General features: G+C 39.6%; 1 protein-coding gene across 1 annotated transcript; it reads left to right on the top strand.

The window, feature by feature from the left end:
• Positions 1 to 1,840: 1,840 nt before the first annotated feature.
• Positions 1,841 to 22,253, top strand: LOC149281674 (calpain-14-like). Its single transcript, XM_089499105.1, has 17 exons — positions 1,841 to 1,898; positions 4,113 to 4,231; positions 4,525 to 4,661; positions 5,054 to 5,228; positions 5,582 to 5,647; positions 6,930 to 7,015; positions 7,493 to 7,567; positions 8,332 to 8,492; positions 9,209 to 9,372; positions 9,949 to 9,960; positions 12,178 to 12,375; positions 14,161 to 14,223; positions 15,370 to 15,427; positions 16,427 to 16,491; positions 18,801 to 18,879; positions 19,284 to 19,400; positions 22,162 to 22,253. The coding sequence occupies exons 1-17, from the start codon at positions 1,841 to 1,843 to the stop codon at positions 22,251 to 22,253; spliced, it is 1,725 nt and encodes a 574-aa protein (XP_089355231.1).
• The last annotated feature ends 258 nt before the right edge of the window (positions 22,254 to 22,511 follow it).

Here is a 22,511-nt window from a genome sequence, read left to right as displayed (position 1 = left end):
CCAAAAACTCAACTCTCAAGGTTTGAGGCTCCCGAGTCCGTTCCATGTAAAGTTGTAAATCCTTAACTTTGTTAAATATATCTTTAAAACACCCCAAAAAATGAAGTTTCAACCCAGGACCGGGATCATAATAACCTAGAATGTATCTAATTGTAACGCACTTTATGTAACGAGGTTCTGGAGACACAGAGAGGTCTTCTTCTCAAGCGTTACAAATGGTCCCCCTTGATTGTAATCAATGTTTTTATTACGGGCTTAATGACCATTAAAGGGTTAATCATTTGTTTTTGTTGTGGTTTAGTTCTTCATATAAAGTCGATTCAGCCGTCGTCGATGGTAGGACTCATTTTTTTCACGATGATTTAATGACACATAAAAAAACATATATAAGGAGAATGAGAAGTATCTACGAATGTCAGCTCGATGCCTATTGGCTGTTTGGTAAACATGAGCATTAATTAAGAAAAAGATGATATTTTAGGGAATTTTTCCAGCCATTTTTGGACCCCCCCCCATAAAATTTGTATTTTCTATTTTTGGCTCACAATTGCGCTTTTTAGGATGTTATTATATACTTATCACCCTTTGCCACCATCAGGCCCTTTGGCCATTTTAGTAATTAATATATATATATCTGCCCACATCATTTTTATATAATTTTAGAATTTTTATGTCATTTTTTTCCTTTCTGTAAATAGAGATTAGCTAATTATGATCAATATAATATATTGTAAAGGTTTCCAGGAATAAATGAATAATCGTGTAACGTTTTGCCCCATGTATATTTTGTTTGTTAAGAACGCTGGCACAAAACCAGACCCTGATAGGTTGTTGCCATACACACCGAAAAAGCTTCTGAAAACTTTCATTGTTTTTTTTTTTTTTATGGGTTTAACTCTTCATAGGATGGAATAAAATGACAGGTCAGCTAAGGTTAAATGTACTAACGTAGAAGGAGTAGAAGACCTTTCTCTCAAGTGAGGGACCTTCCCAAACGCCAACGTTCTAAAGAAAGACTATGCTTCTCAAAGATTCCATAAAGTAACAAGATGCCTAGTGGGCTTTGAGTCTTAACTAGATCTCATAACGTGTTAAACCAAGACTCAACAAACCATATGTGACTCGAAGAAGTGTCTCATGCACGTGGACATTTTTTTGCCATAGCTGAACCTTGATTCAATCAACAGCAACGTGACAAAAGGCGTGATGTTCCATGTTTCGTAATCCAAACATAGTGACTCGGACCATCAGAATTCCAAAAAATATTTCCATTGGGATTCGCATCTCCTCCATCCCATTGTGTTAAGGATTTCGTATCATTGGTGGTGGTAAAAGGAGCGTATCTCTGGAACTGTCGTTGGGTGAGGAACGTGAGGCTCGCTTTACGGCAGAAGAGTTATTTCATTGTTGGAATTACATCACGCCAACATTCCACGGAGATGTGGTAACCCGAAAACCTGCGTGGCCGCTCCTGTTGTGAGGAAGTGAGTTCCTCTGCACACATTCTGAACAATAACAACAAAAGAAATAGTAGAACCCGGATAACGTGGACTTCTTACGATGAGATGTGTAGACCTGACCTTGATTTTTGAGTATTTTTGAGTATTTTGTGGGAAATGGGGCAAAATATGTTCAATCTCAACTGAAATGTTAAATATTGTCTTAATATTTATTTCCACAGGGACTGGAGATAGGCCCTGGAGACACCTACTGGATAATGGTCTTTTCGAAAGCGTTGCTGAGAAATCTTTTTGAAGACCCCCATTGAGAGCTTGTCTTGGAGATCATCAAAGACTCTGTTAAATTCACGTTTCGACTTTTGGACCTACCTCACATCACAATGCCGCGTCTTTCTCTCATTACCGGTGGGAAGAAGCCAAGACAGATCTTGCGAACTGGTACATTCAGAAAGCCTCGGAGACTTCAAAACCAGGACTATCAATGTTTGCTGGAGAGGTGTCTGAGGAATAAGGAACTGTTTGAAGATAGCTCTTTCCCAGCTGAACTAAGTTCTATTGGCAGCGGAAATCTTCTCCTTAAACTTCCGCCATGCGTCGAGTGGAAGCGACCACATGTGAGTCCATCCAGCTGGTAATGTAATGTGTGGCCAATTGCTTCTGTCAACCCCAACAGACGTCTTAATTCTCAGACTGCGGTTGGGTTGTCACCTCCTGCTCCTTCCAACCATAGATGGTCGAACCAAAGTCCCAAAGGTGGAGGCCACAATATAGGTGCAGGGATGTCGGTGGTAAAAAACAGAATAAAATTTAGCAAATGCGGTTGCTAGAGTTGAATTACAAGGAAATCAGTTGCTAGGGTAACCTAACATTTGGATCATGACCTGTTCCACCGATGATGGGTCCTTTTGACTCTGGTGGTCTTGGTGGTTGATAGTTATGTTTGGAACAATTCATTGACTGACATATCTATGAGCTTTCTAATAATTCTAAATAAACTGACCCTGAGACTTGAAATATTAACCCTTTAATAGCCCATCATGAAGATTCTATATAGTGGTTTGCCCAATGTTACCCAAACCTTTCTAATACCTCATGGAAACACAAATGTACACTTAATTGAGTCACCTGCATTCAAGCAGGGATATTAACCATAGCAATTGGGTAGCATCTTTTATTGGGGGGGGTTATTAATGTTACATAAACTCAAAAAAAAAATTCAACAAATAACAAAAGATGCTAATATATATATATATACATATATATATATATATATTATTTTGTTCTTTCAGGAGCTGGTTAAGAACCCTTTGTTTTTTGCTGAAAATGTTACCAGATTTGATTTACATCAAGGACTTACAGGTACTAACTATGTTTTTTTGGGTACAAATCATCTAATTTACAAGTTCTTTTCATTGTTACAAACAACATTTTTTAAACTTAACAAAATTCAGCTTGAATCTATTTTTCCCCAATTTATAGAATTTTAGATGTTTTTAATTCCTATTCTATTACTGTATAATACTTTTAGAATTTAGAAATTACTGTCTAGTCTTAGTCTGCCTGAGCAACCAATATGTAAAGATGTGATATGTAACCTCCACTCATCCACTGGGCACAGAATGTAAATTTTTTCAATTTCTTTTAAACATTCCTTGTGAAATATTCCAAAACTCCAGATCTTAATACGTAACTTTCAAGTTCACATGTTATACAAAATAATTTGATGATAGATTAGACGCCCTTTGTAATGCATGTAACAAAAAAACCCACACAAGATGCCTACTTCTCACCATAATTTTGATAATATACCATTTTACAATGGTATATTATCAAAATTATGGTGAGAAGTAGGCATCTTGTGTGGGTTTTTTTTACAGTTTGGGGTAATTTTGATTTTTTTTTTTGTGAAAAAGCCAATTTTGTCCATTTAAATAACATGAAATGGATTAGAAATCCAGCGCAGACGGGGTTAATGTTCTAAATGACTATTGTAGTTGGAAACGGCTGATTTTTAATGGAATCTCTTCATAGGCGTACAGAGGCCCTTTATCACTCCCATCACTCCTGTGTTCCAATGGCCCTTTATCACTCCCATCACTCCTGTGTTCCAATGGCCCTTTATCACTCCCATCACTCCTGTGTTCCAATGGCCCTTTATCACTCCCATCACTCCTGTGTTCCAATGGCCCTTTATCACTCCCATCACTCCTGTGTTCCAATGGCCCTTTATCACTCCCATCACTCCTGTGTTCCAATGGCCCTTTATCACTCCCATCACTCCTGTGTTCCAATGGCCCTTTATCACTCCCATCACTCCTGTGTTCCAACGGCCCTTTATCACTCCCATCACTCCTGTGTTCCAATGGCCCTTTATCACTCCCATCACTCCTGTGTTCCAATGGCCCTTTATCACTCCCATCACTCCTGTGTTCCAATGGCACGTTGTGTTCGCTGATCCAAGTTTAAGTTTAAAAGGATAATTGATGGTTAGAAACATTTTTGTAATTATGTTGCAGCCAGAAATGTCCTTGTTGTCCATGAAAACGGCTGAGTGACCCAAACCCATTTCTCATGATGTGTTGTTGCGATCTCTAGTGTTGGTTTTGTACGGTAATTCATCGATAAGTTACTATCATTTCCTTTGTATTGCAGAGAATTGCTGGTTTCTGGCTGCACTTGCGTCGCTCACCTTACACCGCGATATTTTAACCAATGTTGTGCCTCGAAGCCAGAGCTTTCAGAAACATTACGCTGGTCTTTTCCACTTTCGAGTGAGTGTCACAGCATTATTTTCTATGAAATGTTCAAAAACATTCCCCCCCCCGGAGTATAGCGTTTATGATGATCTAATGACCGTCAAAGCAGAAGAAAGTCGGTCCATGGAATAAGAGCTTTCACTTCTCCAGCAGATCGGCCCCATCTGGCCCCTCCTGTTCTTTATTAAATCCCTTTATGTATTTCAACGTTTCTATCAGGACTGCTTTGTAGCCCTGGAGAGACGGCTATAGCTACTCGGTCTGAGATATTACACATCCATACTAATCCCGGCGCCGTTCTCCCACAGTTCTGGCGTTTCGGTGAATGGGTTGACGTGGTGGTGGACGACCGGCTGCCGGTAAATGAAAACGGGAAGCTTCTTTTTGTCTCATGCGTCAAAAAGAACTTGTTTTGGGGAGCGCTCCTGGAGAAGGCTTATGCCAAGTAAGTAACGCTTCAAATGATCGAGCACGTTGTCTGCTAAACTGGGGTTTACGCGGAACTCTTCTCGTAGGCTGCGTCCAACACAAATGTATGGGAATGAATCACCTGTTCTCATTCTTAACGGCAGCACAATTATTCTCCGAGACGTACACGGATACTGTAGCGTCATTAGCCTTGTAGCCGTCATGAGTTGCCGGACAGGTTTTGCCAAAATGAAGACCTGGTTAAAGTTAGAACATTGAGGTCGTTGCGAAATAAATGTTAATTATCTGTACGCACACCGCGATTGGTCGTCTGGCAGGTTATTATTCCCTACACCCCGTCGAGATATGGAGATGATGGATCATCTCTCTATTGTCTGTTGTAACAGTCTTTAACAATGTATCTCATAGATTGTGCGGCTCCTATGAAGACATGCAGATTGGCCAAGTGTCCGAAGCGCTCGTTGATTTCACTGGCGGGGTCAACCTGACCGTCAAGTTGGCTCAAGCGCCTCCTGATCTGTGGGACATAATGATAAGGGCAGCCAACAGCGGCTCGTTAATGGGATGCCAGACGCGCACTGGCGTAAGCACCTTTTCTAATCCTTTTTATCGGTTGTTTCATATTAGTTGCGGAATTTTACATTTAATGCCCTCACTGCCAGGAGAACCAGGGGAACGCTTCCGTGCTATACCTAAAATGAGTAAATATGTAAAGATGGAAGATTATGATTTTTTATTTATTTATTTTGGAAATTATAATGCAAAAAAAAAAGGGAAAAAATACAGAATACGCAACAGAGATAATAATAAGTAATATATTTTAATATATATATATATATATATATATATCTTAATATATTTAGTATTGTTAAAAGTTTTTTATGGTATGCACTTCACAGTTTATAATGTGAATTATTTTCTTGTTTCAATGTGTAGCCTGAAATGGTCCTGGAGAATGGATTGGTTGCAGGACACGCTTATACTGTGACGGGCATAAGAAAGGTAAGTCAAGCAAGTGGGCAACGGCCCAACCCCCCCCCCGTCTTGTCTGCCCATTTGAAGACTCAAACCTTAATCAGTCGTTGGTCTCATGTCTATCCCATGCAGGGCCAGATTGACGCAGGGGCTGATGGAGCTGCAGCTCCAGGCACCTACCTTAAAATAGGCTCAGTCAGGACCGGACTGACTGGGCCTCTACGGCCGCATTAACACAGGGCATAAGGGGCACCTGCCCCTTAAGCCCGCAGCAACTGCGACCGGGTCCGCCACTCTAGGAGGCCGGGCAACCCCCACCAGGGCCAGCCTTAGGGGTGCGCGGCCGCACAGGGCTTAAATTAAAACATCGGGGGGGGGGTTGTTTACTTTATTTAACATCCTTCATGTTAAATAAAGTTTGTTTAACTTTATTTAACATGGAGGATGTTAAATAAAGTTAAAAAAAAACCTGATGTTTTAATTTAAGCCCTGTGCGGCGGCACACCCCTAAGGCCGGCCCTGGTGGGGGCTGCCCGGCCTCCTAGAGTGGCGGACACGGTCGCAGTTGCTGCGGGCTTAAGGGGCAGGTGCCCCTTATGCCCTGTGTTAATGCGGCCGTAGAGGCCCAGTCAGTCCGGTCCTGACTGAGCCTATTTTAAGGTAGGTGCCTTACTCCGGCAACAAGGTAAGTAGGGTAAGGGAGGGGGTGCAGTGAGAGGGGGGAGAGGGGTTAGATAGAAAGGGGGAGATAGAGGGGGTACATAGTGATAAGGGGGAACATAGAAGGGGCAGATAAGAAGGGGATGGGGAGAGGGGGTAGCGTGAATGCGTACGAGAATGAATGAATTCATGTGTGGATGAATTGCTTGAATGATTTGTGAGACTGCATTAATGAATATGTGTTAATGATTTGTGTGAATGAGTGAGTAAGTGTTTGTGTCTATCATGAATGTTTAAGTGATTTGGGGAAATGCAAAGATGGTATATGAAGGGTGGGCTTTAACAATAAATAAATAAATAAAAATGGGCTGCTCAGTCTTAAATGCCCGGGCCTATTTTTTGTCCCAGTCCGGGCCTGATCCCATGCATGTTTAATACCCTCACTGTATTACCCTCTACCACTTCTTCTGGGAGGCTCTTCCACTTATAAGCCTTAACCCTATACACATAGAGGGTTACATTATTAGACAAAATAAGATAATCCGTCCCAATGAAGTCTTAAAATCCATCCTTCATACAAACCCCACAACCCCTGTGATGAATGTTCTTGTCGCCATAAATAAATAATCCCCGCTCTTGCCTTCCTCAGGTGACCTGCAAATCCGGTACAGAGAATTTAGTGAGGCTGAGAAACCCCTGGGGGAAGATTGAATGGAAGGGGAATTGGAGTGACAGGTAACCCAATTAAACCCCTGCAAGTGTTTATGGCTTGTTGGCACCCCCTAGTGGTACGATGCGATACTGCACTATAACTGCTGGCTTAGAATACCTTTTTTAATGTGTTCCTGACTCTCTTGGCACCATGAGGATAGATAGATAGATAGATAGATAGATAGATAGATAGAAAGAAAGGAGAAAAGGTAAAGAAAGGATAAGGATAGATAGATGATAGATAAGGAGAAAGAAAGAAAGGATAGATATATAAACAGGTAGATTAAAAAAAATGAAGGAAAGGAAAAGAAAGATGAGAAATGATACGATGATAGATGTATACATAGATAGATGATGGAAAGGAAAGAAAGAAATGAAGAAAAAAAGTGAAAGAATAACATTGTTACAAAAAGAACTATTAGAATAATTTCCCAGGTAGTGTATTTTAAGTCGTCAATTACATTTTACAATAAATCACGTTCTTTTCTCGACTTTTGCCAGATCTCCAAAATGGGAACAACTCAGCTTTAAGGAGAGACTTTTACTACGAAAGACCAGAGAAGACGGCGAATTTTGGTAATAAAAAAATAAACAAACTTATCAGTATTTAGAAACCTAGAACCTGCCAGCAGATCGGCCCCATTCGGCCCCCATCTAGTCGCCCGTTTCTACTGCCGTAACGACTCAAACCTTAATCAGTCGTTGGTCTCGTCTTAGATTCAGGAGCCGTATGTCTATCCCATGCATGTTTAATACCCTCACTGTATTACCCTCTACCACTTCTGCTGGGAGGCTGTTCCACTCATCTACCACCCTCCCAGATTCAGGAGCCGTATGTCTATCCCATGCATGAAAAACAGGCAGATTAGATTAACCTCTATAAAAACAGTATTGTCCCATCAAACATCTATCGAATTTCTAAATATTTTGGAGAGACGTATAAAAAAATGACATGGTCCTCGATAAAGTTCTATTTGAACTCTAACGCTCTGTTGGTCTGAAATCAAGAGACAAATCGGGGAGAGAGCGGGTTATAAAAAACCGATTGTAGTGAAAAGTGGTCTTATCGTCATAGCGATCAATAGATCAATAGGTCAATAGATCCATTATTACCATTGGTTTCTATGGTGATAGGAACCATCTTTTTTTATTCGATTTCAATTTTTGAGCGCACAGCTCCGTAGCCTGTACCTCTGACTCCCATAATCCTCTGGAGGACTCACTGCTGGCTGAGGGATGATGTGAATTGTAGTTCTTGCATTTCTTTTTATGATATAAACCTGACCTGATAATGACTGTTGATGGCGTCTGATGGTTTTTTTTATTTTCTATCTCGGTAGGATGTCTATCGAAGATTTCGAAACTCATTTTGTAGAGCTGGTCATCTGCAAGCTGACACCGGACCTCATAAGCCATCAAAATGGCAGACAATGGACATTGTCCATGCAAGCCGGCAAATGGACTGCAGGCAGCACTGCGGGGGGTAGAATGACATACACGGGTAAATGGCGTTCTATACCTGCCTTTTTTTTTTGAGTTTGGTAAGCAGGCCTGGTCTGGCCATCGGACACACCAGGCAAATGCCCGGGGGCCACGGGCCGACATTACTTCACAGATTGGGTTTACAGCATACGGCCAACAGGTGGATTTGCCCGACCAACATGCTACATGAGTAGAAAAAAAATAGGCTAACGATATCAGGTGGCCGCCAGGCTTAAAGTGCCATGGCCACCCAGCCACCACCAGTCTTGTCCTGTTGGGAAAGCCAGTCTATTTCTGGGACCCACATCTCTTTGCTCCTCTTTCCTCTGCTGATGCCCCTCTTTCCTCCTCTGATGCCCCATCTTTCTTCTCCTGATGTTCTTCTCCTCCCCTGATGCCCCTCGTTTCTGGTAGCTCAGAATGTTTGCTGGGCATGAGGGTATCGCAGGGTTCTACAGCCCTAAAAGCCCTGATAATGTGTATAGAAACAGCAGGGAATTAGTTATTTGCAGAAATATGTCCTAATAAGTCCCAAAGTTATGTAAAAATGTCTTGGCGAAGCTCAGCGAGCCAATTCTTACACCACACTCTATAAAAGTGACCCTTGTTGGCCATTGGAAAACAGCTGATTGACCCCAAACTTTTGAACGGCGGCGTATATATTTGTGTGGAATATTATTTGTGATAAGGAAATGTTATTAATCTATAACGAGTAAATGCCCTTTTTTTTTGTAGAAACATATTGGAAAAACCCTCAGTACCGTCTGAAAATCATCAAAGGAGACGATATGGAAAAATATACCAACTCCTGTAATGTGCTGGTGTCGCTTCTTCAGAAACAGAACCACAAGCACCGGAACCAATCACCGCCTCTGTTCATTGGACTGTCCATTTTTATGGTAAGTCTCTTTGCCTAGAATGTAACAGACGTTCAGTATTCATATAAGCAGATTTCATGCCTCCCAAATTCTACCCCCCCCCCATCCGGTCATTCGGGACACCGAGGGGCGGAGCTTGGGAGGCTAGCGTGTCAATCAAACTAGCAACACTACTGTGCATGCACAGAATGCACTCTCCATGCACTGGAGAATTAAATCGGATCCGCAGGAGTTACCGTCCTGAATCCAGCTCTCCCACCGAGTTCTACTTCTTTCCAAAAAGGACGGCAGCGGGATAGAGTAGAAAATCGTGACTATCCTGAGAAAAGGTTGAGAGTTGGGATGCAAGAGATTGTGGAATATAGATTTACATCTCGAGCAAGAATAGGCGTCCTTTAGTCCTCTTTATAAGATCATTAAACAGCAGTCCGTCACATCTGAATACTAGAACATTTCCTTGTTTCCATGTATCAGTAAAAGGCGAGGTTTAAAGGGATACTGACCCAATAATACGGGGGGGGGGGGATATTGTCGTTTCGAGGTAAAGTTATTATTTTTTTTTCTAATTATTCCTTTATTTTCTGTTTCACTTTTTAGGTGCCGCCTGAAGTGAGTACCTTCAGTTTCTTATTTATTTTTATATATTTATTATTTTTTATTCTAATAATATTAATTGTGTTCGGGGGATGGGATCTTCTTAGAAGGCATTGGTAAAAAAAAAACAAAAAAAAACAAACTTGCGGATAATAGAATTAGTCATATAATTTCAGATTCCGCTGCCATGTTTTATACGGGGAAGGGGTTAAATCAGTGTAGCAAATCCAGCCTCTTATACAGAGGCTTAGAAAAAAATTGATGTCCTTCAAGCTTCAGCTTGTAGACAAAACCTTTTGTCTTCCCTGCGTTGGAATGTTGACATAAAATAGCTGTTTCTAGACTTGAGAGTATATATTTTTTTTTTTAGAGCTTTTGTCATAATTTAATAATCGTCGTTATTATCTTTAATTACATGTTTCGCCGGCGGGAGAATGATGAGGTCAGGGAGAACTCGCCGAGTGTCTGAGTTGCGGGTAGAAATTGCAGGATGTCGGGAGGTCAAATGCAGCTTTTATTGCGCTCAGAGATTAATGCTGAGGGTTTTAAAACCGAAGCCGCTTTCAGCCCTTGAAGGATAATAAATCTCGATATTGATGAAAATAAAAGCAGAGGTGCATTCATTTGTTTTACAAGCAAGAGATGGGAGCCCCGATGTAACAAGGAGATTTACTGCCCGTCCTTCTCATTAGGTGGCCATCTATATATATATATATTATACCAAGTATATGTTATTAAGCAGCCTATAGAGAGGAAAATACATTTTTCCTTGAGTATAAAACCTAACACTGTATACAGTAATAACCCCCAGCGCTGTATACAGTAATAACTCCCCACGGCGCTGTATACAGTAATATAACCCCCCAGCACTGTATACAGTAATAACCCCCAGCGCTGTATACAGTAATATAACTCCCAGCGCTGTATACAGTAATATAACCCCCAGCGCTGTATACAGTAATATAACCCCCAGCGCTGTATACAGTAATATAACCCCCCAGCACTGTATACAGTAATATAACCCCCAGCGCTGTATACAGTAATAACCCCCAGCGCTGTATACAGTAATAACCCCCCAGCGCTGTATACAGTAACATAACCCCCAGCACTGTATACAGTAATATAACCCCCAGTGCTGTATACAGTAATATAACCCCCAGTGCTGTATACAGTAATATAACCTCCAGCACTGTATACAGTAATATAACCCCCAGCGCTGTATACAGTAATATAACCCCCCAGCGCTGTATACAGTAATATAACCCCCAGGGATGTATACAGTAATATAACCCCCAACACTGAATACAGTAATATAACCCCCAGCGCTGTATACAGTAATATAACCCCCAGCGCTGTATACAGTAATATAACCCCACAGCGCTGTATACAGTAATAACCCCCAGCGCTGTATACAGTAATATAACCCCCCCAGCGCTGTATACAGTAATATAACCCCCAACACTGTATACAGTAATAACCTGGTTTTATCTGATTTTGTCCCAATAAACTCCCTTTATCTGCAGACCTGGAGGCGCCGTTGCTGTCAGTCATGTGATATTTTGGGTGACTTTCCCGGCTCAAACACCACACTGAGCGGATGCTTTATGGCGATGCTAATAAAGTCCGTTCCTCCATAGGCTTTCATTTGTCAGACAGTCAAGCTGGATGATTAAGACTGAGCCTTTCTATTGTTTCCCACAGACAGTATGATAAGGAGTCGGGGTGGTTGTCTAGTAGTAGGGCTCAGATAACAGAGCGAGAACACATACTAATACGCAGCTGCCTGAAAACATTATATTATGGGGCAAAAACTATAACTGGGGTAAAAAAAAGAAAATAGCGCAAGATTAAAGAAAATGTATTTTTAATCTGATGCTTGGAATGAAGAATACTATGGTAAGGGTTCCCCTTCAACACCTTGATCGAGTTAAAAGTGATTTATCTCTTTAACACTGTCTTCAAAAATTGCCATTAGATTTCATTTCAAGTGTTATAAAATATTTATTCTCTTATTCTCAACTCCTGACGAACTAAATAGAGCAAATTTAAAATTCTAAGAAAATTTGGCAAAATGTTTTTATGTCATTCTACGTTTATCCCAACTTGGATGTTCTGCATCAACGTCTTCCAGTTGGCTGGCATTAAAGTCGGGTTTTGGTAATGCCGGAGCTGTAATTTATCGCACAACGATTGAATTTCTACATGGATTTCTTTTTTTGTGCCCTGTAACAGTATCAAAGTATTAGAAGCAGGTTACCCCAAACCTTCTTCATCAACCATCGTCCTATCAACAACAAATGTGTTTTTATCAACGAGCGCGAAGTGACCCAGGATTACCACCTGCTTCCAGGATCTTACGTCATTGTCCCTTCCACAGCTGAACCCGACGAGGAATGTGAATTCATCCTCCGAGTCTTCTCCAGAAAACACGTTCTAGAGTAAGGATGGCTCTTTTTGGATCTCACATTATTGTAGTCATTATCAACTGCGTTATCATAAGGAATGGGGCGGGGGAAGCGAAATAGTATTAAAAAAATAACGAAAAATAAAGAAAAAAATAATTTCATGCAACCCATGACATAAAAACTAGTAGGCATATTTTTAAAATAATAAAATTGAATTTCTAATAAAAAAAAAAATTTTTTTTGTAAATTTAATGTAACTCTATTATCCATTTTTAATTCAAGCTAGACCATTGAAAATAAAATATAAAGAGATTTAAAAAAAAAAATAAATAAAATACAATGTTATTTAAAATTAAAAAAAAAAAATTTTGTAAAAAAAAAAATGTAACTCAATAATCCACGTTATACAAAGAAGGGAGAACATATAGGGAGTAGGAACATTTTTAAAGTAATAAAATTGAATTTAAAATAAATAAATAATAAAAATATATTTTTGTGAGTTCTAATTAATTATAAAGTTATTAAGTTATTTTTTTATAAGAACAATACAAATCTAGGCAGTGAATTTAATTATCTCAGGCCTCCAGGAACAATTTCCAAAATGTTTATAGTGTCCAAAACTGACTGTATTATTATTTATATATATATATATATATATATATATATATATTGAATAAAAAAACATTAATATTACATTGTTATTTCAGGGAGCAAACCGAGAGTCCAAACATTGTTTTATGTTGCAAAGTAAGTATTTTTTGTATGAATTTCAAGTGCAATTTAAGGTGTAAAGTGCAAAATTTACAGCAGGGGGCGCTGTATCCAAACTGATGTAACAGGGGCCAGTCTGTCAATAAGCGCGTCTTTACACAGAAACATTGAATATTCAGCCAGATCGGCCCCCGTCTAGCCGCCCGTTTCTCCTGCTGTAAAGACTCGAACCTTAATCAGTCGTTGGTCTCGTCTTAGATTCAGGAGCCGTATGTCTATCCCATGCGTGTTTGATACCCTCACTGTATTACCCTCTACCACTTCTGCTGGGAGGCTGTTCCATTTATCCATATGCACTGATATAAGTCCCTTGACTTATGTATCATTCTCTTGGTTTATCCTTCTAGTTAGTGAAGACAGCCGATGCTGTGATGTAATAACACATAAAATCTGATCACTCTAATTTCTGAAAATCTGAGACATTTTGGTTAATTAAACGTTTTAGTGGCAGAAGAGTGTCTTTTGGCACTCGAAGGGTGTTCTCTTTTGTCCGGATAGTAATGCATACGGTCTAAATGCCTTATCAGTACCAAACAGCAGCGGGTTTACACGTTGCGATAGGGCTTAAGGGAGATATATAGGACCAGAGATACTCGTATAAGCCCAATAATTAGCATTTTAATGAAACTTCACCATCCCGAGGATGGCGGATCTTATTTCATTGTAAGGGTCTTACCCCCTCCCCCCACGCCTCAGATTAGGAAGCATTGTTCTGCTGGCCCCTTAGCAGCCCAAACAGCAACCCTCTATTTGATATTGCATTGCAACCCCCATCACGCTCAGAGAGGAACCAGTTTTTCACCTGCTTGCCTGGACCCCATCCTCGAGTGGTGGCTGTGGCCCTAGGACAAGGTTTAACCCCATATTACTGCCGAGAGAACGGGTATCAGAATTACCAACATCATATATATATTATTATTCTAGTAATATTATATAGTATTATATTATGTTATTAGCCCCCCTCTAACACTGTTAGAGACCGGGCCGCTCTCCCATGGCGCTGATGTGGTTTTTTTTTGGTGATTTTTGATTGCAACAGAAAATTGCAGACAAACAGGATGAAAAAATTTGGGAAAACGTCTTCACCAAATGCTTCGAAAAAGTAAGAGCCAATTTTCGTGATAATCTGTGCATTTAATAAGGAAACGTATATCGCACGTGTCACAATGTTGCATGCTAATGGAACACGGAGTTTGCCCGTGAAATAGTGACGCAACAAGCAATGCATTTTCAAGTATGGATAACTTCCTGTTCCCAGGAGCTGCATGATCATCACTTCCTGTTACGTTAGCTCACCCCTATTGTTAAGTTGCTGATTGTTTTTGATTGGTTTAATAAAGGTGGGGAGGAAACGGATTGGATAATGCTGGCTCTGCCACAGGCTGCATCCAGTCTTAACTTCCCTCTTTTGATCCAAACACGTTAATTGGCACACAAAAAGCACAAACTGTAACTAATTTTAGGTATGATAAAAACCAGGAGCGTAACTAGAAACTCCTGGGCTCCTGTGCAAAAATTGTCCCAAGGCCCCCAATTTTACTAAGCAACATGTCTCGCTGTGCAACCTTTGCCCACAAAAAGTTTGTGAGTGCCACATTTGCCACAAGCAGCTTATAAGTGCCATCCTAATTCCCAAACACTTTGCCTGTGCTATCGGTGCCCCCCAAACAACTTGTTTGTGTCCTAATTGCCCCCAAACCGATTGTCTGTGCCATCATTGCCTTCAAACATTGCCAAACAGCCTTCTTTGCCCCCTGCAACATACCTAAACACACTTACATAAATATACACATGCTAACACACATACTTATGCATTCACTTACTCATACTAACACACACTCCCTCTCACACCACACACAAATATATATATATATATATGTCACCCCATTCTCTCATGATTGTAAACTTGCGAGCAGGGCTCTCTTCACCTTATGTATCGGTTTGTCTTAGGCTGTCAATTCTCGTCTTGTCGGACCCCTTGAATCTATGTATTGTATTAAGTGCTGCGTAAATTGTTGGAGCTATATAAATAAAAGATAATAAAAATAATAATAATAATAATAATATACATTCATGCTCACACACACTTACACACTCACACCACTTATGCATACACAAGCGCTTTCTCATTCAGATTCATGCTCACACACACCTTGTAGGGATAAATACAATATGCTAATTAGAAGTGGAAATAATTTGCATCTTGAAGTGTTAAGTCTATCTTTCTTCTTTTTTTTTTTTCTCAAAGCATCCGGAAATCAGTGTTTCTCAGCTTCAAATGCTTCTAAACAAAGTATCCTGGGCAGGTAAGTGCTCGCGGTTTATGACCCAAACTCGTATTTTCCCAGATTACGCATAATTTGTTTCACTTGCTGTCTTATTCAAACCAGTAGAAGTGATTTTCATGAATTTCATGAATATATATTTTGAAATGTTTTGAACAAAAATTCCTGCGTAGACTTATTTTCGGGATTTTGAGACGTATCCCAGTTTCAGATTCTAATAGACGGAAAGAAACGTCTCTTATAAAACAATACGCCCAGGAGACAGCCAACAATGGTATTTTCTCACAAGCTGTCTGCGGATTTTGGAATCTTGAACTGTTAACGGTGCCTTTTAAATTGATTGACATCTATCAATCATCCCATTACTTGGGCTGTCAGTCAAATGTCATTATATGTAGTCTCAGTTTCTTATAAGCCACTACGCTTCATGTATTACGGGTCAGAGTCTATGGATATCACACTTTGCACCGGTAGATCGATAACATACTTATGATGCTGGATTTCAAAGCAAAAATAGAAACACAGAACCCAACAGCAGATCGGCCCCATCCGGCCCCCGTCTAGTCTACCCGTTTCTCCTGCTGTAAAGACTCCAACCTTAATCAGTCGTTGGTCTCGTCTTAGATTCAGGAGCCGTATGTCTATCCCATGCATGTTTAATACCCTCACTGTATTACCCCTCTACCACTTCTGCTGGTACACCGTTCCACTTAACTACCTCCCAGGCTTTTTTGTTTAGTGTTGGGTAAAGCCAAAGTTTGCCTCTCCAACCACCTTTGTTGGAACTCACACCTTTTGCAGTAAAATATGAAGACTGGCTTTTAGTGTTCATTTTTCCAGATCTTGTCTGTTATTTCTTTGGGTTTTGACCCTTTGATCGCTGCTGCAGTCATCACAAATATTTAATGAATGGTTGAAGAATCTGATAGCAAAGACCCGATCAGCTGACTATGTGACGGGATCTGATCTAGCAGTTAATATCAGATAAATACTATTAACGTTACTATCATTCCTCTTCAGGTGTGAAGCAGACGCCGGTGAAGTTCAGTTTGGACGCCTGTAAAGTCATCATGGCGCAGCTGGATGTATCCTTTTCTTCTTAGTGGAAAGACTTTGGTTTGCTGACTCCTCAGTGGGTCCAGTGGGTCCCCTCAAACCATTACTCCCAACCAGCATTGCCTGTTTATACAGCTTTCCGGAGAGCAGTATTTCATTATCAGACACACTCGCTGAGTACACATGCAGGGTGTGTTAAGGTTGGTGGCTGCCCCAAACGAGACCCAACTTAATGTCCGCAGTCAGCCCCCCGCCATCCCATCAGAGATCTCTTTTGAAACTTGTCCATTCAGTAGGAGATTACTGAGGAGCCAGATCACCCAATAGGATTATTTGCCCCTCTGTTCTGCGTCAGAGGGCACTGTTGCCCTAGAATATGTATAAATTAGTATTATAATAACTACAGTGGAAACTAGGGATTTTGGTGTCTGGGGCAGGAGCACCTGGCGCACCCCAAACTGATGTCATACTCACTTCTAGAAGCAAAAGCACCCGATGGTACAAGAGCCAGGTGGCCCAAGCGCTCTCCTGGGACAACTGCTTGTCTCGCCCCATGGAAGTTATAGACATACGGCTCCTGAATCTAAGACGAGACCAACGACTGATTAAGGTTTGAGTCTTTACAGCAGGAGAAACGGGCGACTAGAGGGGGGCCGAAGGGGGCCGATCGTCAGAATCAATGCTTCTATATTTAATCATGATTAATATAATCCTCCATTATAGATTGTGAGCTTTATGGTTCACAACTAGGCAGAATTCCTCTCTGTGCTTCGGTCCACAGCGGTAGCTAAACCATCCTAATCCTTTACGAATTCTACCAGACCTGGTTTTGACACTTTTTAGATTAAGACGGAATGCAGGGTTTATAAATGGGATCTGGCTGAGTGATTTATTTATTGGACCTTTCAGTGAACAAATCACAATTGGGTCGGGGGGGGGGGCAGACGTGTCGCTAGATATTTATTGCCATACAGTATTTTCCTCTTCATTACATTGTACCATAGATATTTGGTATCTATCTTTTTAATCATTATCAATAAATGTTTTATCATAATAATAATAATATAATATGTTTATTTTGGATAACAATTTTAGTCTACAAATATTATATTTGCTTTTTTATCATTATTATTATTAAAAGTGTTATAATTATTATATTACATTACATTTATTTAAATATAGCGATAGCATATTTTGTAGCACTTTACAATCAGGATAGGATGAATTTAAAATAATAACAATAACAAACTGGTACAAAAGGAGAAGAGGGCCCGGCTCCTAGGAGTTTACAATCTCGTCACTTGAGGGGGACGTGAAATCGTAAATAAGATAAATTACTTATCTCATTTAAATAATAATAATAATAATAATAATATAATCTATTTGATTTCAGATAACTATTTTAGTCTACAAATAATATGTTTTCTTTTTAATCATTATTATTAAGTTTTATTCTAATTAAGTTTTATTATTATAATTATCTATATAATAAGTATATAATAATCATATATTTGCTTGTTATATTTATATTATAGTATTTTGGTAAAAATACTCGTTATTAGCCTTAATGGACTAAAACTACAGATGAACACCTCTGGGACGTTAAACATGCAAGAATTCAGAGGTTTGTGGAAGAGGCTCCTGTCCTATCAGGTGAGCGGAGCTTGATGTTTCTTAAAGATGATAAGATGCTTGAATTCCATCAATGTTTTAATGGTTAGTTAATTAGTAATAATAGAACTGATCAATAAACTGCAAGAAAGGTGTTGGGGTGAACGAGCAGATTCATATTCTACTCTAATTTAATGATATCTGAGCATCCCTGCTTTATCACAGGTGGAATCCCTGCTTGAATTCAGGTGACTTCATTCAAAATATCTTTACCTCCTGACAAGTCACTATTTTTATAAGAATATAACTTTTTGGTTTCCATCGTTAGCAAATCCCAACAACAGAATGTTCATTGTGGATTTAAAGTGTCTCAGGGCCGACGCACACGTATTTAATTAATTAATTATTTGTTCTGTAAAAATAGGAAATGTACTGATCATATAGTGAAATAAAATAAGGACAGAATTATTTTCACTAATCTATGATTATTTTCAATAATAATAAAAAAATAAAAATGATTATTTTCCCCCCTTTCCCACAATTCTGAACCTAGAAAAAAGGTAAATTTCCCATAATCTCCCCAAATGCGTAACATAACATTCTACTTACTCTGACTCAAATTGAGATTTATGTGATTCATTTGTTTCTGGTTTTTTTTACACGGTGGAAATAACAAATAAAATAAAAATAAAATAAATAAAAAAGCCACCTTTTTTTGCTTCTATAGGAGATTTTCCAAAGGAGAGACACCGATAAATCCGGTTATCTGAAACTGACTGACCTGCAGGCTGCGGTACAAGAAAAAGGTAATAAAAATGTAAAAAAATAAATAAAAAATAAATAGAATACCAAATAATTTTCAAAAAGTTGAAGAACGTTTGATGTCCTTCATCGATACGGCAAGTAAGATGACTGGTGATTGGGTCATACGTATAATCATTTTCTTTATGTAGCAAAACATCGATCGGTGTATATATACTGTACTCGCTCTCGGAGAGCGTTCTTCAGCTATATACTTTATCTGGCTCGGTGCACACTGTATATATCTACCCTGGTATTGATTCTCTCCCGAGTGGAACCTGCAGGCAATCAATCACTTCTGTGCCTTGTAGAGATAAGATCTACGTTGGAAGATATGAGTTTGTGAGGGGAATAGAGATATCTCCTAAATCCTTGCGTTATTGACCTTTTTTTTTTTTTGGCCCCTAAGGAATTACATTAAGCCATCAATTCTACAACCTCATGGCACTACGGTACGGCAACTCATCCCTGAAAATCGACTTCGAAAATTTTGTCTGCTTCATGCTGAGGATGGAAATCAATGGAGGTAAATCAAACAATTTCATGTTAATGAGAAGCTGATGTAGAAGTGTATTGATTGGCTTTGCTACAAAATGCAAATTACCCACCATAAATAATTATAAATAAGTGTTAATTAGTATATACAAGATATATATATATATATATATATATATATATATATATATATATAGAGAGAGAGAGAGAGAGAGAGAATTATCCAGACATCTTCTATAATATGTCTGGGGGAGCCTATTTATTTCTTGTTCCCCAAAAATGCATTTCCACATATGGCCTCTAGGGGTCAGTAGAGCAAGCCATGGCGTTTTCCGAAGGTTTTCCGAAGGTGGCTCTGTCCTTTTCTGACATTCTACGTCTTAATGTTATATACACACTAAATAAACCCATGTAGTGGTCTTGGCATATGTTTCACATGTTATATTTTTGACTGGGAACACTTAAGTGTCATGTGACACGAAAGCAGACACTGATAGGTTGTTGCCCAATCAACTGCATAAACAAAACAAAAAAATGCTTTTATACGATAACAAGAAGTATCGGGTGCAAATTGAACCATGGGAGTAATCATCTTAACTTCCTATTCTCAAGATCTTCATGATTATTCATTCCCGTTAAGTTATCTCCCCTCTGTTTTTAAGTAGGTGGTTATTGGGAGTTGTGGTCCATGGCAGATGGATAGTTTGGCACGGCCACCCTGGGGCGCTCCAGCTGCTGTGAAACATAAATCCTGTTGGCCAGGCCTAAGGCCTTGGGTGGAGGAGACTTGTTTTGGAAATGGAAGATGTCTATACAGATGTTCTTGTGACTGGGAACTTTAAAATGAGGGTGGGGGGTAAATCAACGTAGAGGTCAGAACATGGTAAATAGGCACCAACAGTCTCGTCAAGTCTTGTCACAGACAGTTCTTGTGTGGACACTTGGTTTCTCCTGGACATGAATTAGAGAAGAAGAGATCCACCTAGGCGTGGACACAATGGGGCTAGACAAGTTGGTGGTTTACTTAATGGAGAACCCCATACAGCAGATCCTTCTTGAGTCTTTTGGGGGGAAATCATGAGATATAATCACTGGAATTACAAATTCTGATAAGGGGAAGATTTCATCATCATCATCAGCTACTAAATTCTAATGGGTGGTATTAGGGCTTATGGGAAAGGAGGTAATGGAGGGTTCTGTCCCTTGTGGTCATCTTACTGCTTTCCTCACTAATCCACGTTGTGCTCTCATAGTTTCTAGGCTGCGCCGAACCATGTCTCTACCGCCTGCTCCACCTCCGCCGCGTCAAGGCTCTTCTCATCCTTTCCCCACGTTGTGCCACCGTCACCGCCGGCCAGCGGTACAGGTAGGACGTGGGGAATGGATGATGTAGTATTAACAACAAAAATGTGAAGCCCATCTGTGTAGCAAAATGTATGGGACAGACAGGATAACTTATAGAAAATGTACAGTGTTCAAAGATGATCAGCGCGCATGGACATATTTTGGGACGCGTGCCCTTTAAATTTAGATGTTATATGAACAGATATACAGTATTTTGAAGGTAATCGGTAATTACATGATTTAAATAATATGCATTAACCCATGCAGCGCATGCTGCCATTTTTATCATGTTACGCAACGCAAGCCTCCCGACATAAATTACCATTCAAGAGTTTGGGGTCACTCAGCTGTTTTCATGGAAAACAAGGACATTTCTGGCTGCAACATAATTACAAAAAGGGTTTTCTAACCATCAATTAGCCTTTTACACTTAAACTTGGAACACAACGTGCCATTGGAACACAGGAGTGATGGGAGTGATAAAGGGCCATTGGGACCCAGGAGTGATGGGAGTGATAAAGGGCCATTGGAACACAGGAGTTATGGGAGTGATAAAGGGCCATTGGAACACAGGAGTGATGGGAGTGATAAAGGGCCATTGGCACACAGGAGTGATGGGAGTGATAAAGGGCCTCTGTACGCCTATGAAGAGATTCCATTAAAAATCAGCCATTTCCAGCTACAATAGTCATCTACAACATTAACCCTGTCTGCGCTGGATTTCTCATCCATTTCATGTTATTTTAATGGACCAATAAATGGACCAATAAATAATAATTGATTTCCTTTTGCGAGTTCATACACCCCACATGCTGCAGGGGGCAGCACTGTGCAGTCGCTGGTCAAAAAAAAACAAACCTCAATGTGGTCACCCTGCCTGGGAACCAAAATATAGTCCTATAGGATGGTTTATTTGTATTAGAAGCCATCCAATTAGTCCCCGAAAGTAAAACCCTAAAATAAACATTTATTAAACAATTTATTTAACAGCCATAAAGTAAACCTAATTTTTTTTTTAGTGACCTAATTCTAAATATTTAAAAATTGAATTTGCAATTTTCAAAAACATTGTCCCCCAGGCTTCCTTCCTGTGTTCGCAAATGCTTTACAGTAACTTCCTGTGCAGAAAGGAAGTGCAACAGGAAACTGCTTCCCCAGCTCCTTTGACGAGTGCATTTAGAGTATTGCATTTTTTTATTTCATACAGAATTATATTTTCTCTGTTTTTTTTGTGATAAGCAAGATTCTGAACCTCAACATTGTATTTTTAACTTAAAAACTGAATTTTTCCTAATACTTTTTTTTGGCAGATAACACCAACTTGAAGTATGTTTTATTTGGTGTTGTAAATAATTGTATGTTTTGCTTCAGCAGTTTTAGTTGAACTGCTGTTAAGAAAAAAAAAGTACTTTTTTTTTTTATTTCACTTTTTTTCCCACTTTTTTCAGAGGTATTTCAGAACTTAAGTGAAGATGGAAAAGGAATTTATCTTCAGGAGGCAGAGGTGGGTAAAATTCGTCTTTATCGTTTTTCACGGTAGACAAGAGAACGGAGATAAAAACAAATCTGTGTCTCTGCGAGTGTCGATGATGCAATTTCTGTGATCCAGAGCCGAGAGTTATAAATGATGTCAAAGTGTAGCCTATCCACTAATCACAAAGAGTATATACTATACAAGAAAATGGAAGAAAGTGGGTGGAGAATGGGCAGTAAAGCCACGCCCATGAGGTCCCGTAGAGACTCTCTGAAACCTGAATTGATCATGCACAGCCATCTTTATTTCAAGTTCTCAAGATCT

This window comes from Sceloporus occidentalis, unplaced genomic scaffold (assembly GCF_023333645.1).
Source record: "Sceloporus occidentalis isolate IW3139 unplaced genomic scaffold, rSceOcc1.0.p SCAF_129, whole genome shotgun sequence".
NCBI classification, from domain to species: Eukaryota; Metazoa; Chordata; class Lepidosauria; order Squamata; family Phrynosomatidae; genus Sceloporus; species Sceloporus occidentalis.
This window is presented reverse-complemented; position numbering and strand designations above follow the sequence as displayed.